General features: G+C 33.6%; 1 protein-coding gene across 2 annotated transcripts; it reads left to right on the top strand.

Annotated features, from left to right (window-relative positions):
- Window positions 1-7,821: 7,821 nt before the first annotated feature.
- Window positions 7,822-11,310, top strand: LOC106756400 (rust resistance kinase Lr10). 2 transcript variants are annotated; one of them, XM_014638814.2, is made up of 5 exons: window positions 8,217-8,310; window positions 8,421-8,936; window positions 9,051-9,104; window positions 9,644-9,667; window positions 9,766-11,310. In XM_014638814.2, the coding sequence occupies exons 2-5, from the start codon at window positions 8,627-8,629 to the stop codon at window positions 11,001-11,003; spliced, it is 1,626 nt and encodes a 541-aa protein (XP_014494300.1). In that variant the 5' UTR covers window positions 8,217-8,310; window positions 8,421-8,626; the 3' UTR covers window positions 11,004-11,310. The 2 variants fall into 2 exon arrangements, with proteins under 2 accessions (XP_014494297.1, XP_014494300.1); XM_014638811.2 differs by having other exon boundaries at window positions 7,822-8,936.
- Window positions 11,311-16,800: the final 5,490 nt, after the last annotated feature.

The raw sequence follows: 16,800 nt of genomic DNA, 5'->3' as shown, positions 1-16,800 counted from the left end.
ATATAAATTATATACGGATTTTCCGTATATAACACTAGCTACGACAATATTATATACAGATTTTTGTCCGTATATAATCCGTATATAACCAAATATTATATACGGATTTTGGGCTTTATATACGGATTTTGGCGGTAGATAATGACGTTTTTTCTTGTAGTGTTACCTTTAATCTCTCTTTGAGTGTGTGAAAAAAAGTTATAAGAAACAATTCTGGTGGAGGAAAATAAGTTGGAACTGAGGGAAGCATGATTGGATTAGAAAGAATGATTTTTTGACAAATATTCATTTCAGGTACACTAGAATTGCACCCAGCACTACAAACATGAAGAAAAGACTCACCTATAGGGTTATATGGCCATTGACTACTCCCGAAAGACTAAAAGATCACCATTGGGCACCAGGTTAACTCGCTGGGTGAGCTGGCCTCTCACTGGGCGAAAATGACAACCCAAGCTTGTAGTTTTTGAGTCCTTGGATAAAAAAATGGCTTGCCCAATGAGTTACAAGTTAGAGAGCATTGATTTTTTGGCCTCTTTAGGCGAGAAGAAGTCGTTGGCCAAGTATGTAAGCCTTGGTATGCGAAACTGGGTATATATTGATGCACTTTCACGAGGAAATGAGTCACGGTCAGTCCCACAACATTCTCAATTCAAATATATACTAACCCAGCACTACCTTAGTTATCAATCAAGGATTAAATAATACAATGTCAAATACATGCATTCGGGATTCTCTTTTCTTTTTTCTAAAAATAATTCTGGTTCTTCAAGGCAAATGCAGAGCATAAGATTTCAATTTCTAGAACTTAATCTCAAACCTCATATTACTTAAAACACCGAACTTTGTCAAAATACAAGCACCACATTCCAAACCTGTAGGCTAGAAAGCAATTGCAATTTTGCAACATTCTAGATTGATATACATAAACTATATTTTAAATCAGGGCAATATCAACACCAAGGCAAACATTTAAATAAAACCTAAAACAAAAAAGTCCATAAGCACACGAGATCACTTTCTCATGGGCATATCAACAAACATGTAGAGATCATAAGTTTTAGATAACCCAACCCAATACAAATGATGAGGTAACTCCGACGAGAAAAATATATCAAAAGTGGAAGCAAGAATGGAAAGCTTGAAGGCTTATCGAACACTAGAAGGAACACCCATCTTGAATCTGAAAAAGGGAGGACATTGCTTCCACAAGGAGTCATTGACGTTGGAGCGAAAAAAGAGTCGATGAGGAAACCCTTGTTAAGATATGCCAAATATTTTATTAACGAATATTAGACAATCAAATATTGTATTAGATAATTTAGATATTATTATAAAGTGTGCAGATTTATGTACATGTCATTCCTTTAATAGATGAAGAATTATAGGATCCTTATACGTATATATATGGTACTCTACTCTTTGAAATAATACATCAGACTTATTCTTTAAACCTTTTAATATGGTATCAGAGCTATGGTTAGAGCTTATTCTAGCGAGATCTATGTGGCACGTTGTTCCACCCGCTATCGGGTCGCTATCGGACCACCCATTAATATCTAATCTCACGCTCAAGATGTATATACCTCAGCGTGAGGGGGGTGTTGAAAGTCCCACATCGACTAGAGATAAAGCCAATATATATATATATATATATATATATATATATATATATATATATGTGTGTGTGTGTGTGTGTGTGTGTGTGTGTGTGTGTGTGTGTGTGTGTGTGTGTGTGTGTGTGAGAGAGGTGCAAACCTCACCTTACAAGCCGGTTTTATGGGGTTGAGTTAGGCTTAAAGTCCACTTCTTAACATGGTATCAGAGCCAAACACTGATATCCTCTATAATATTGGAATCAATGCTTCATTTTTTCATTGAATATTTCTCATGGCTTCTTTTGATAAAAATCAATCAGAGAAACATGATTCTGGAAATTCTGCTGCTTCCAAGAATTATATTTCTACTATTGTCGGATCTGTGACCAAGTCAGGTATATCTAACTCTGCCCTTAATCTTTCTGTTGTTACTAAGGATAATAATTGGATAATTGGTTTAGGTGCTACTGATCATATGACTTGTGATCCTCATATATTTACTAATTTTTTCCTATAATTGTTCTAAAATTGTTATTATTAATGTCAATGGGGTCTCATCTCCTATTGAAGGTATAGGTATTGTATCTCTCTCACCCTTATTATCGATTCCTGATGTTTTATTTGTTCCTACATTAAAATGTAATCTTATCTCCGTCAGCAAGTTAACCAAATCACATTCTTGTGTTGCCTTGTTTTACCCAACCCATTGTCTTTTTCAGAACANNCATTCCAAGGAGAAGATTGTCAGTGGTAGAGAGAGTGAATGGCTGTATTATCTTGAAAATGTCTCACAACAAACCCATAAAAGAGGGTTGACTTGTCTTGCGAATGATCACATACAAGATAAAAACAAAAAGGAAATTTGGTGAGACATAAATGGTTGGGACATCCCTCTTTTGGTTATTTAAAAATATCATTTCCATCACTATTTCATAAATGTAATATTTCTGACTTTTTTTTTGTGAAACTTGTGTTATGGCAAAAAATCATCGTGTTATGTTTCCTTTAAGCAATAACAAAACTGATTTTCCTTTTTCATTAATTCACACAGATGTTTGGGGCCCTGCCCTACAATCTACACATAATGAAAAAAAATGTTTTATCAGTTTAGTTGATGATTGTACTCGAGTAACCTGGGTATATTTGCTTAAAAAAGTGATGTGTGTGATGTGGTTCGTTCTTTCTATCATTTGATCGTTACACAATTTAACACATCTGTAAAGGTTATTCGATCAGACAGTGGAGGGGAATATTTTATGACTGAATTAATAGAGTTCATGAACTCTAAAGGCATCTTGTATCAAACTACATGTCCTCATTCACCACAACAAAATGGAGTGGTTGAGAGGAAAAATGGACATATATTAGAGGTGACAAGATCACTTTTGATAGATGGTAATGTCCCATCTCATTTATGGGGTGAGGCTTTGAGCTCTGTTGTTTATTTAATTAATTGAATCCCTTCTAGTGTGCTTAACTTTCGAAGGCCTTTTGATGTGTTGTCTAATCATTGTATCCTTCCTCCCATAGTTTATTTACTACCTCATATTTTTGGACGTGTTATATATGTTCACTTACACCCACATCAATGTATAAAGCTTGAAGAACGAGCGATCAAATGTGTTTTTGTTGGGTATGAATCAACTCAAAAAGGTTATCGTGCTTACCATCCACCATCACAGAAATTTTATATTTCTATGGATGTGACATTTAATGAGCATGAATTTTTTTATGTTGATTCTCCACTTCAAGGAGGCAATGAAAGTGAAGTGCATAATCATGATGTTAGTATGTTTGATTGTGAAGATAAATTATCGTGTGAGGATCATTCTATAGGAAGTGAGCCAATCCTAAATATGGACAATTATTTTTTGGATAATACAGTGTCTTCTGATCATAACGAATTGGCTCAATCTTCTACTCAAGTTCAACTTAACTCTTTAGAGGTACCTTCTAATCCTATCTTTGATAATACTAATTTAAATGAAATTGATCATAGAATTGATTCTTGTCTACGTGAGACCACCAGCACACCAAACACTGAGTCTACTACTGTTCAATATATTCTTCCACCTCGTTCTAACCATGGTCAACCTCCAGCTAAATATGAACTAGACCTCCACGCCAAAGTTAAATATCCCATTAGTAAATATGTGTCATGTCACAGGTTATCCTAGTCATATGCATCATTTGTATCTCAATTATCTTCAATTTCTATTCCTAGTAATATACAGGAAGCTTTAGCAGATCCTAGATGGACCGAAGCAATGGTTGAGGAGATGACAGCTTTAGAAAAAAAAACTCTTAGGATCTTGTGTCCTTATCAAGAGGGAAGAAAACTGTGGGCTGCAAATGGGTCTTTACAATTAAGCATAAAGTTGATGGAACTATTGAGAGGTATAAAGCACAACTTGTGGTTGAAGGTTACACTCAGTATTATAATGTAGATTACCAAGAGACATTTGCACCGGCATCCAATCTCCATGCTGTGAGAACACTTTTGTCGCTAGTTGCAAACCAAGATTGGTCTCTGATGGGTGTCGCGGCCCATACAAATTTGATTGCATATTAGAATGCAGTATAGACTAGGAATTGACTCCTAGGTCATCTCTCAAGGACCAACTGCGGTTCAGAATCAGGTTTAGCACGAAGTGGGGGGGGGGGGTTAAAAGTGTTTTTGTAAGGAGAATTAAACTAAATTAAAAACTAGAAATTAAATACGATAAAACCTAATTGAAAACATTAAAATAACTGAACAAAGCAAGAAGACCGAACAGTCCTACAGATGACCGAACGGTTCTACACTAAGACTAAACAGTCTCTAAAACAAGATTAGTAAACTAATTTAAATGCAGTAGATAATAAAGAAACATTTGGCATGTTATCCTAAAGCAACATTTAATTTAAAGAAATAAAATGCTATTCATCACGGAATCAACAGTTAAAGAGAAAACCCTAACAGTAAAACAAGATAAATGAGCAAGGTGCTTCCATTAATGTATTAAAATTATCCGTGCAAACTTAAAGTTAAATCAAGAAAAACACCATAAAACAAAAATAAAACAAATAGCAAATTAAAAATAACACATGACATTGAAAATAAAATCTAAGACTAAACTACTGCATTCTAGAAGAAAGAAAAAGTGAAAAACTTCTAAAGAAAAAAAGAAAGAAAAAGTAAAAAACTTCTAAAAAAAATCAGCTGTGTGCTTCCCTAAAATTGAAAAACCTTTTCTTTTTATATATACTAAACTTTCATGCAGCAAAACCATAATGTGTCTCTCATATTGAAAATTGCCAAGTGATAAAAAAATATCCTAATGGCTAGCTGCTGCACCGTTCCACCCATGTCCGAGATCATTCCACGAAGATAAAAAAAAAAATTACCATTTCATCAATCTAAATAAAACTAAAAGAAAAAGAAAGAAGCTTCTACAATTCTACATCAGCATGCTTCCAAAAAGAAAATAATGTGCTGCTTGAAAATTAAGAATGAAATCAGCAAAGTAAACAAACAAGCAAAAGGAAAAGTGTGTCCCTCTTTTTCCATTTCCTTGAAATCAGCGTAGATGCAGGGTTTAAGAGTTAAACCTCCAGAATTATTCAAAAGTAAAAAGAACCAATGTAAATGGTGGCTGGGAGATTCCGTGCTCTCCCTTCAACCCATGGAAAAAGAACCGTGAACTCCATTCCAGCTGCAAGGAAATCAGCGTTTTATTTTTGGAATATAAAAACAAAATGCACACGGCTACGAAGTGAATCAACTTCAACATTAAAATAAAAAATTCAATTCCGTAACATGAATGCAAACAATTGCTATAGAAAAACAAGTGTGCTACTTCATTCCCTAGAACCAGCGGCATCCACATTCAAGCGTTCATCCTCAAAATAAAAATTTAAAAGCAAAGAAAACCGTATGTGAGTGGCTTGACTCTCATCTCTACAAAACAACGTTCCAGCCAAATCTCTGAAAAATGAGAGTGACCCCTAAAAAATGAGGCTGGACATTTGTAATCCCTAGGACCATGTGTCCTAAAATTGGGGTAGAGTCCACCCTAAAAATAAAAAGAAACCCTAGGTCAAGTGTCCTAAAATTTTAGGCCCCTCATAATTTTTAACCATGGTCCAATGTGCAAAAGTTTAATTAAAAACATTTTATACTACTAAGTTACAATATAATTAAATTCGAAATGTCTATGACAAGAGTCTTGAATTTATTTGGTGTCCTCCAAATGTCCCAAATTGTGTTTCCAAAATTTTCCCTGGAAATAATAATACAAATAATTAGCTCAGAAAATTCAAATTAATTAAAATTAGAATTTCCGGTCAAATTAAGCATAATTAGGAAAAATGGGGAAATAATGGACATTTAAGCACAATTCCCTGATTAATTCTAGCACAATAAACTGAGTGAAATCAATAAAATATCGACTCATTAGTCTCTTCTACAATTTGATGTGAAAAATGTTTTCCTACACGGAGAAATTTCAGAAGAAATTTATATGGATTCTCCACCAGACATGACAGATTTAATTGGAATGAAGGTTTGCAAATTAAAGAAGGCTCTATATGGATTAAAGCAATCCCTAAAAGCATGGTTTGGAAGGTTTACCAAGTCTATGAAGGCTTTTGGCTATAGAGCAAGTAACTCTGATCACACCTTATTTTTGAAGAGAGAAAAAGGAAAAATTACAGCTTTGATTATATATGTAGATGACATGATTGTTATAGGAAATGACCAAGATGAGATTGATAGACATTTCATCAAAACATGTGGAGATTGATAGACATTTCATCAAAGAGAAGCTTGAAGCTAGAATAATATCATTTCCTTTTGTAAGATCAGAATTGCAGTTGGCTGATGTTCTCACCAAAAGAGTGTCAAGAAGATTGTTTGATAAGTCTTTATTCAAGTTGGGAATGTATGATATCCATGCACCAACTTGAATGGGGGTGTTAANATATGCCAAATATTCTATNAATGGATATTAGGCAATCAAATATTNTGTTANTTATAATTTAGATATTATTATAATTTGTGCATCTGTCATTTCTTTAATAGATGAAGAATTATAGGATCCTTCTATATATATATATATATATATATATATATATATATATATATATATATATATATATATATATATGATACTCTACCCTTTGAAATAATACATCAAACTTATTCTTTAAACCTTTTGATAATCCTAAAGGGCTAATCGAGGAAGATGAGAGGAGGGATGTACAACAACAGGAAGAAAAAGGACAGTGGACCTTCACGGCGTAACAGTGGTGATAGAAAATAATTCTGATGGAGAAAGGATGAAGACACATGGTTAACTAGTTAATTGTCTAAAATTATTATGGTTCAATTCTTTTAACCTGAACCGTAAAATAAGTTAATTAAATTTTAGTAAAAATAGTTTAGTTTTTTAAATATAATATAATAAAGTTAACTATAGTTTAAGTTCAGTTTTGTGAATTATGCCCAGCCGTACTCACCATGCAACATCAACATTTGCTCATTTGTGATTAAAAGTAAACTTATCATTACAAAAAAAAGTAGCACAAGTTTTTTCCCTTCTCAATTGCATTTTAGCTGGAGATATTTTCTTTATAGGAAGGGCTCGAAGAGGCTTAGCAAGAGGGGTAGGCAACAATGGAGGTAAGGAATCGTTAGAGGAATTTTGCTTCACCGGAACAACAATACTGCTACTCGAAGCAATAGGAGAATACTTCTAAGTATAATTTGAACTCCTCGTATAGTTTCGCGAGTGCCACTGCCTGTAATAAAGTAGTAGGACATTGCACAATCACATCTCTGCGAATATCTTTATTCAAGCCACTTATAAAGCATTGTAACAAATCATCATAACTTGCTTTCTACATCTAGTCCAAACGGTCAGTCGTGGGCTTCTACAACTGAGTCACAACTTGTTGTTGGGCAATATCGCGGTCATGTTCTGCTTGATCGCGTGGTTCCAGCAGAATCATCAATCGCGTAAGTTCTTCCCCTCGATTCATAACTTGATTTTGCAAGTCCTATAGAATGGTATCTTCAGCCGTTTGACGTCAATGAAAACGCCAATGAAATAGTGTATAATCTGTTATATTCTTTCTCCAAATAAACTCAATGTTCTTTCAACAATCACATAGTCTGATATTCTGTAGCGTAAATAACTAAAACTGTAAAAATTGTTCTCCAGCACCGAAGAAAAAAACAAATCACGTCCTTCCTGTCACACTTAAAACATAGGAAGAAAATCAGAGAATTGTTCATACCAATATCATGCCACCTCATTCCTCAAAATCTCGTAAATAAATATTCTTCTCAATTCCAAGGGTTTGTTGGTCTTTTTATTTGAAATATGAAGGTGCAGGAAGCAAGTACAGAGGTACAAAAAGAAGCATCCCATAATCACTTTGAAAGTTCAACGCGTGATCGTATCTTATTAGTTGATTTTGGTGAATTATTGAAGTATGATATGTTCCATTTACACAACCAGAAGAGGTAAACAATGGTGTTCTTATCTTCCTTTTGGTGTTCTGCACAATCAGTGATGGCCTGTGTGGTTATCATTATTGTGCTATTCCAGCAAACTCACGGTGCCCAGGATCGTCGTCCATTGTGTGCTCCTTCTTCATGTGGAAAAATTCGCAACATATCTTACCCTTTCCGACTCAAAGGCGATTCACCTGGTTGCGGCCTCCCAAGGTACGAATTAGATTGCGTAAAGAATGTGACAGTGTTCACCTTGTTTTCAGGGAAATACCATGTGCAGAATATCGATTACGAGACATTCAAGATCCAATTGACTGATGCAGGTGTTGTGGAGGACACTGCTTGCTCCATTCCTCGCTATTTCATCTTTTCGCAGAACTTCGCTTACATTGGTGGTGCTAACAATTACGCGACTGATCCACTAACTTTCTGGAATGGGAATGGGGTTTCTGATACTCCTCCGTCTATAGCGTTCCTAAACTGTACTGATCCAGTAACCGATGATCCTCGATATGTGGAAGTGAATGGCATGCTATGTGATTCTAGAGGCCATGTCTATGCTGTTCTTCATTCCAGTGAATTCAAAATGAGGGACATCAAGGTTGGGTGCCATTTAATAGCTGCTACCTTTGCAAACTGGAACAATGGCACCAACGTTTCGTATGTTGATATCCACGAGTGGCTGCATAATGGGTTTTGGATGTCTTGGGCACTAGTTAAATGTATAGACCAATGTGGAAAGGGTGTGGGATGCTTCATCAATCAAACTACAAATCAAATCGGATGTTATCAGGACTATTGCCATGTTATGCAGTTTGACTTTGGAAAAGGAAAGTGCGGTGAGAAAAAAATCTTCTACCGCAATTTTTCTGTCCTTTTTATTGAAACGTGTTGTACAAACAAATAGCTTTAATCTTTACNATATATGCTAATGNTTTCTTTTTCTGTTCTAGGCATTCAGCANCAGATTTTTGGATACGTAGCTGNAATTCCTATCTATATAGCACGTAAGAGCTTTCTCNNATATCTTTGTCNTTTCAATTACTACTGTACTGACTACTTAAAGTTAATCTATATTTTGACTCATTAGTAAGCTGTACAATTTCTGTACGATTCATTCTGATAACCTGCAAGTTGTGCATCAAAGTTGATAAATTTTGAAACGCATATCGTTCTGTACTCTAACTCAACAAGTAGTTGACAGAAGTTTCTAAACAAAAAGCCTTAAAGGGATGTTCAATGGGATTTCCATGATACGTTCACGATGTTCTCCAAATTTATTTCAACATTAACCAAGATGTATCTGTTTGAAAAGGGTGTTTTGGGAAAGGACCAGGAACTCTGGATCCCTCAAAACATCATACAAATCAGAAACCAAGAAGTTATTTGAATGCATTTTAGGACGCTAGAAATGCATAGGATCGATCCTTAGGATGAACGTTCTCTGAAAAAAAAACGTATGTTTATTTATATATTGTATCCAAAGTATCCTTAAAATACTGAGTGTTCTTTTGTTTTGATGCTATTATATTGCGTTATTTTGCAGGTTATTTTGTATTCGCCATAATGGGTAATGCCTTGTCAACTGATTTCATATTTGAATAAACTTACTGATTTGACTGACCATGGTTTATTGCCTTACTCATTCCATGAAATTTATATGCGCAGGACTAATCTACAGAATAACACGTTTACATTACTTTTCGAAATGGCAAGTGGATGGAGATCTCATTTTGGTAGCCCCTATTCTAATATTTGTGGCAGCCAGGTTTCTATTTGGATTCGCACTTTTGCTTGCAATATTTATATATACGTGGCGACGTAGGCATTACTCAATGTATGAAAACATTGAAACGTTTTTGCTACACAATAATCTAAATCCTATTAGGTACGGATATAGAGAAATTAAGAAAATGAGCAGAGATTTCAAATTTAAATTGGGTGAAGGAGGTTTTGGATCTGTATACAAAGGAAAACTTCAAAGTGGGCCAGAAATAGCCATAAAGATGTTGAAAAAAACGAAAGCTGATGGAGAAGAGTTCATTAATGAAGTGGCNAGTATTGGAAGAATACATCATGTAAATGTGGTACATCTTATTGGATATTGTGCTGAAGGAGAAAACCGTGCTCTGGTTTATGAATACATGACAAATGGTTCGTTGGATAAACACATCTTCTCCAAAAAGGAAAGTGTCCCTTTAAGTTATGAGAAAACATATGAAATATCTCTTGGCATAGCTCGTGGGATTGCTTATCTTCATCAAGGTTGTGATGTGCAAATTCTACATTTTGATATTAAGCCTCANAATATTCTTCTAGANGATAACTTCATTCCAAAGGTNTCAGANTTCGGACTTGCAAAGTTGTATCCTGTCAAAGATACGTCTATTGCTTTAACTAAAGCTAGAGGAACTTTGGGTTACATGGCTCCAGAATTATTCTACAATAANATAGGTGGAGTATCAAATAAGGCTGATGTCTATAGTTTTGGGATGCTTTTGATGGAAATGGGAAGTAGGAGAAGGAACTCAAATCCTCATGCAGACCATTCAAGCCAACAGTACTTCCCCTTTTGGATATATGATCAAATTAAAGATGAAAAAGATACTGAAATAGAAGATGCCTCAGAAGAGGATAAGATTTTGGTGAAAAAAATGTATGTAGTTGCGCTTTGGTGTATACAATTGAATCCAAATGACCGTCCTTCAATGAAGAGAGTCGTGGATATGTTGGAAGAAAGAGTTGAAAGTCTTGAAATGCCTCCTAAGCCTGTTTATTATCCCCATGAAACAATTGAACATGATCACGGAGACAACTCAAACCAAGCATCATGGAGTAGTTCAACCAGTTCTAGCAAAAATCTTGGCAAAACTAACACTAATCATCCATGGGAGAGCAATGCTTAACGGACAAAGGTTAACATTTCATATTAAGTATGCAGAGGATAGCAAGAAAATTGCTTAGAAAGGTTTTTAATTCGAAAGTGGTTGGTATTATATTTGTTAATGCCAGGTATATATACATCATAGTCAGATAAAGGGAGTTTTATTGGACTGGAGATAAAATCATGCTTATTATAACCAAATTTATATATGCATACAAGCCTTTGATATTGGCATTCTGTGCAGGCAAAGGTTTAGAATTCTTGGGTTCAGTTTTACATCATTAACCGAGTTTGCTCCCATGCTTGGAAGCATGGACCATAGCTAGTTATTTTTCACTCCCTTCCATAACCTTCTATTACACACTTGCTGCACCTTTAATCATTTTCCTTTTTATAAATTGGTACTGTCATATATGGAGATATCTTGTTGATAAAACTTATTCTAAACCTAATAGTATAGAACCATGACTAATGTGGTGTCTTGGGCTTTTAAAGAGTTGTTGCCAAAAAGAACTCAAACAACGTATCTTTATCTGAAACGATGGTCTTGGGAAAACCATGAATTTTCATCACTGAATTGATGAAGGTGTTTGCTACCATTTTGCTATTGAGAAGAATGTGTACAAAGAAAGCAATGAGTGGGTGTATTGAAAAGAATGGACTTTCTTTTTCTTCTCTTTTTTTTCTTCTTTTTCAAAAAGGTTGGCCAAACAAAATGGACCCGGACCTTTTGTTTCTATTTTCTTTATCTTCTTTTTTTTATTTGTTTTCTCTTATTTTTTTCATTCATCATTTTTTTAGCAAAAGAAATTTCACATTTTCTATTTTAATTAAATTTTAATATAAATTTTTTAATTAATAATAATTTTTGTAATATTTTCCTAAAGTTTCAGAGAAACTCTTATTTCACCTTTTTTTTCTCTATTTATTACAAATTTTTGGGTGTTTAAAAAAAAAATTTATGCGGACAAATTTGAGTGTTAACAATTATGTTATCATTTATTCTTTTTAAATTACTATTTTTTGAAATTTAATTACTTATAAAAAAAACTCATGCATATAGTACATTTGTTTGTACTAATAGAAAGTAATGAGAATTCAGTACAATAATAAATTATCAATATAATAACATAAATATTCATCACCTTAAGATGAGTTTGAATATAAGCCTTTAAATAAATTAATTAAAATATGGTTAAACCACTCCAGATGTCCCTATTTTTGTGTTTTTTTTCCAATTTAGTTTCTGTATTTTATTTTCTACTAATTTAGTTTCAAAGATTGCAAAATTGAAAGAAATTAACTTTGTCGTTAAATCAAGTTAACGGGTTAACTTTCATCTTATGTGTGCAAGTGAGTTGGACAGATGTCTTTACGTGGCGTGAACAAAAACCTTTGACTCGGGGTTTTATTATGTATACCCTTGCACGTGTCAATATTTTAAACAATAAATTTAAAAATTAGGGTTTTTGTGAAAGATTTTAAAATTAGGATTAATTTATAATTGAAATGGGAGCTTGGTTCCGGTGAACGACCGGTGAACACATGCTCGCACTGACACTGCTTTCTGCTTTTGTTCTACTGTCCAGTAGTCTCTCCTTTGTATTTCAGTCACTTTCTCTGCAAAGCAACGCACACTGTTTATCTCTTTCTATCTTCTCTTTTTGCAGGAGAGGCCCAAATGCTGTAATGGGGGATTCTCATGAACATTCTTTGCTATGGATTCTGGATTCTATGAACAAGTCTTTTAGGGCTTTCTTTCTATTCTATTATGTTTTGTTCGTCTTTAATTTCATTTTCTTGAATTCCATTTTCTTTTCCCCTTTTTCGAATGAACTGATTTTTGAGGAATGGATGAAATGCAAAAGCCACCCGCCCCTCTCTTCGCCTTTTCCCAATAAGGGTTCAATTCAACCCAAAGACCAAACCTTCAAAGTCGCTTTAGAATATCATTCCTTCAAAACTCATCCCAGGTTAGCAATGTTTCCTTTTTTACCTTAAATTGCGAAGAAGAAGAGTCAGATGCTTCCATGAGATGCTTCCATGTAGAACAATTTGAAAAGGAAGAAAAGATGATGAAAAAGAGAAAATGCACATTTAGATCAGGGCCAACAGGTCTGAGGGCTAGACCAATTTTCAACCACAAACAGAATGCGCAAGGAAAATTTTTCATAATCCACAACAACCCATTAGTATTATTCTGAACCATTTTAATATCCAAAAAATAAACAAAAATATAGATCTGAGTTCACAACCATAAATCCAATAAAAACTCACAATTCGTGGATATACAGATCTCAATTGTGCAAGAAAGCGTTCACCACCATAAATCTCACCAGCTGTAATATAGATCTGAGTCTCCCTACCAAAACCTAAGGCTCGCAGAACTAAGGTTGCCTCCTCTGGTGTCCTCTTCTACTGTTAGGCCTGGCGACCAAAATCGGAGGAATAGTGGAGGCATTCTTGCTGGTGCTCCTGTTACTGCTAGCGTTGTTGGAGAAAGAAGAAAGAGATGCAGGAGGCGGAGCGCTGAACCGAAAATCAAGATCGTCGTCATCTTCACCGTCGTCGACGATGGCGTTCTGAGACGCCATGACACGAGCAAGGCGCGCGGCGGCTTTAGCGGCCATATTTTGTGTGCGCTTGACGGTGGGCAGACCGGTAGAAGTTGCACCGAGGCACGACTGAGGATGAGCCGGAGACATCGTCGGTGACGACGAGCCGGTGCTGCTGGAACACCACTCCCATGTTGAAAGATATTTAATTCCAATTGTATCTTAAAATAACCATAATTTTAAAATCTGAAAAAAAAAACAATTCTTTAATTTTGTGATTAACTTGAGTAATAATAGGCACGTGTATCATTATAGCCACTTGATAGCTTCTGTACACGCCACGTCATAAAGAATAGCCACCTCAGCCTTATAGATGAGGAAGAAGTTAACCCCGTTAACTTGATTTAACGGTAAGGATTAATTTTTTTCAATTTTGCAATCTTTGGGACTAAATTGGTAAAAAATAAAATACGGGGACTAAATTGGAAAAAAAATGCGAAAATAGAAACCTCTGAAGTGGTTTAACCTTAAAATATTTGTTAAAGACTTCACATGTCTCTTCTCACTTTTTTTTTTTCTTTTCTTTGTTTGTTCTAAAATTGCAACACAACACATGTTTTTTTTATTAATTATTTTTCTTATTCTTTCTTTCTTTTTCTCTTTCTCTTATATAATTCTCATGTTGAGTGTTGTAGAATTTATTAGTCTCTTCATTTCTCCTAAAATGGAATACACAAAAATCATTTATATAACAAATAAGAAATAAATAGATTAGTTGTTTTTTGTTTTTTATTTAATTTTGTTTCTTTTAATTAAAAAGGACACGTGTGTAGTTTTTGTTAGAAATACATGCTTAGGAGGTGGATTGTGTCAACGTGTGTAGTTTTTGTTAGAAATACATGTCTAAGAGGTGGATTATGTCATCTTTGACATATCCAGGAAGAAGGTCATGTCTAGCTCAAAATAACATATCAAACAAAACATAGTTCATTCATTCACTACATGTATATGTCGATGATGTGTCTGAAGCACGAAAATACGATATCAAAGTAGTATTGGAGCTTCATAGTTATCCTTGTGATAAGTAAATGTGAGATAGATAATCACTTGAGTCTCTATTCAAGATAAAAAAATCCCCAATAAAGAAGAATAATCACATTTTTCAATGATTTTTCACATTTTAAATATGACCAAAGTTATGTACAAAGGTGTAAGATGAAGTAACTTGTTGGCTATAAAAGGAAGGTTTTATCAATCTTAAGACTCTTTACTTAAACAAATAGACCATCTAGTAGACAACAATAACACAACAATTTATATTAGTTCACCATTAACTCTCAGGTTATGTGTAATTCTCCTTTGAGAAATGCAATAATTGTTGAGATTGTTGATAGGGAGAACAAAGGTTTAATTTAACCCACAATCTCAGTAATATATGTTTTTTATGATGACAACACATAATTAATAACACATGTGTGATCTGTGTTACATGTTCTATGTTTACATGTTATATGCTTTTTGATCAATGTGTTAAATTTGTCTAAAGCATATTTATGAACATGATTGTATTGTTCATTGCATAAATATGTGATCTTATATGTGATTGCATGACATATGTTTATGGAAAAGGAAAACCACAAACACTTATGTTAAACTATCTGAATCTTCATCCATGATTAGATAATCTTCTTTATAAATATTTAAAAAAAATACGAAAATATAAGACTTTAAGCTAAAGTAAACTTATGTCTAGTTTAAAACAAAAGTTTAATGAAAATATATGAAAAAACTTATACAACTAAAATTATGTGTAAACTAATTTTAACTTATGAAAAAATTCATTTAATTATTTTTTTCTCTTAGAAGTTGTTCTAGAGATATTTGTTCACACAATTTTTTTCATAACTTAAAATTAGCTTATACACAAATTAAAAAATAAAAATTCAAAAATCTTATATAAAAGAAACTAGCTTATGCATACCCTAATTTTGACTTCTAAAAACACACATTTCATTTTTTTTCTCTTTCATATTATTCTCTCTTGATGTCCTTGTAAAAAAACTTGTTCACACGTGCTCTTACAACAAAATATTTATTGGTGAAAACATCTTGCGTGGATATATTTGAATAATTTTTTGATGAAGACCTGTTCGAAAGAAAAGAAAACTTCTTAAAAAGTTTAAACAAATTTACGTATAATCCAATTTGGTGAAATTTTCTTTCATAGTTTTTTTTTGAAAAAAAAAAACCTTTTTCACAAGTTAATTTTATAAAAAGACTCCTTATATTTATTTTTTATTTGTCTCGCTAGAATTCCCATGAAAATTTTATCCAGTGTTTTTCTCTTTTCACATAATTTCAAAATCCAGTTTGCAAACACATTGTTTGACACTTATTCATACTCCATACATTAATTATTTACTCAAAAATGGTGTTTCTTTTAAGGTAAAGCTTTGTAAAGAAAAATAAAACTACCCAATTCAATAGTCTTTCTAGTTCCCTTCCTTTTATCAAAAAGGATTTTGTTAACTATATTTTTTTTCTATGGAAAAGTTTCAATTATTAAGACTAATGTAATCATTATAAGACCATATATAATTGAGTTGAGCAAAAACCATAGGAGTGTTCCAAATTTTTCTTTTGGAAACCCTTAAAAATTGAAATTTAAATTAAAGCAATTGAAAGCTCCAAATGCAATAGGTTATACACAATAGTGGAACAGGTAAACCAGCAAACAACATATAAAAAGTGTCAACTCCACAACCTAATAAGAATCAAATAACAAAGGAAAATGTTGTGTTTTTATTTATTTTAGGTTCTATTATTACAATGCTTCATAAAGTAATGACACAACAATGAATCCATGTTATTGCATGATTCAATATATTGTCCCACATTCATTAAAGTATTGCACCTTTAACCAAGCCAACTATCACTACATATAACATACTATGCCCTACAAATGAATCAAGGTATGGCACAACTAGCCAAAATATATGTTCCATCTCCTTCTACACAATTTGTCCCATCACCTTTTAACAAATGTTGTTCCATATTCAAGACCAAGACATGCATCAATCATGTTCATGGAGTTATGGCATTGGGGATGCAATGGGTTGTACCTCATTCACCATTACTTCTTGTCTTACTAGAAATGGAATCAAAGTGATTATGAAATTGCCAAAATGTTTACAAACCAAGTTAATGAAAATACATAGGATCTTCTAGTGAGACAATGCAATGTGAGCATGTCAATTTTTAGAC

The sequence above is a fragment of the Vigna radiata genome, chromosome 2 (assembly GCF_000741045.1).
Source record: "Vigna radiata var. radiata cultivar VC1973A chromosome 2, Vradiata_ver6, whole genome shotgun sequence".
Classification (NCBI taxonomy): domain Eukaryota; kingdom Viridiplantae; phylum Streptophyta; class Magnoliopsida; order Fabales; family Fabaceae; genus Vigna; species Vigna radiata.
The sequence above is the reverse complement of the archived record's forward strand: the minus strand, read 5'-3'. Positions and strand labels throughout refer to the sequence as shown.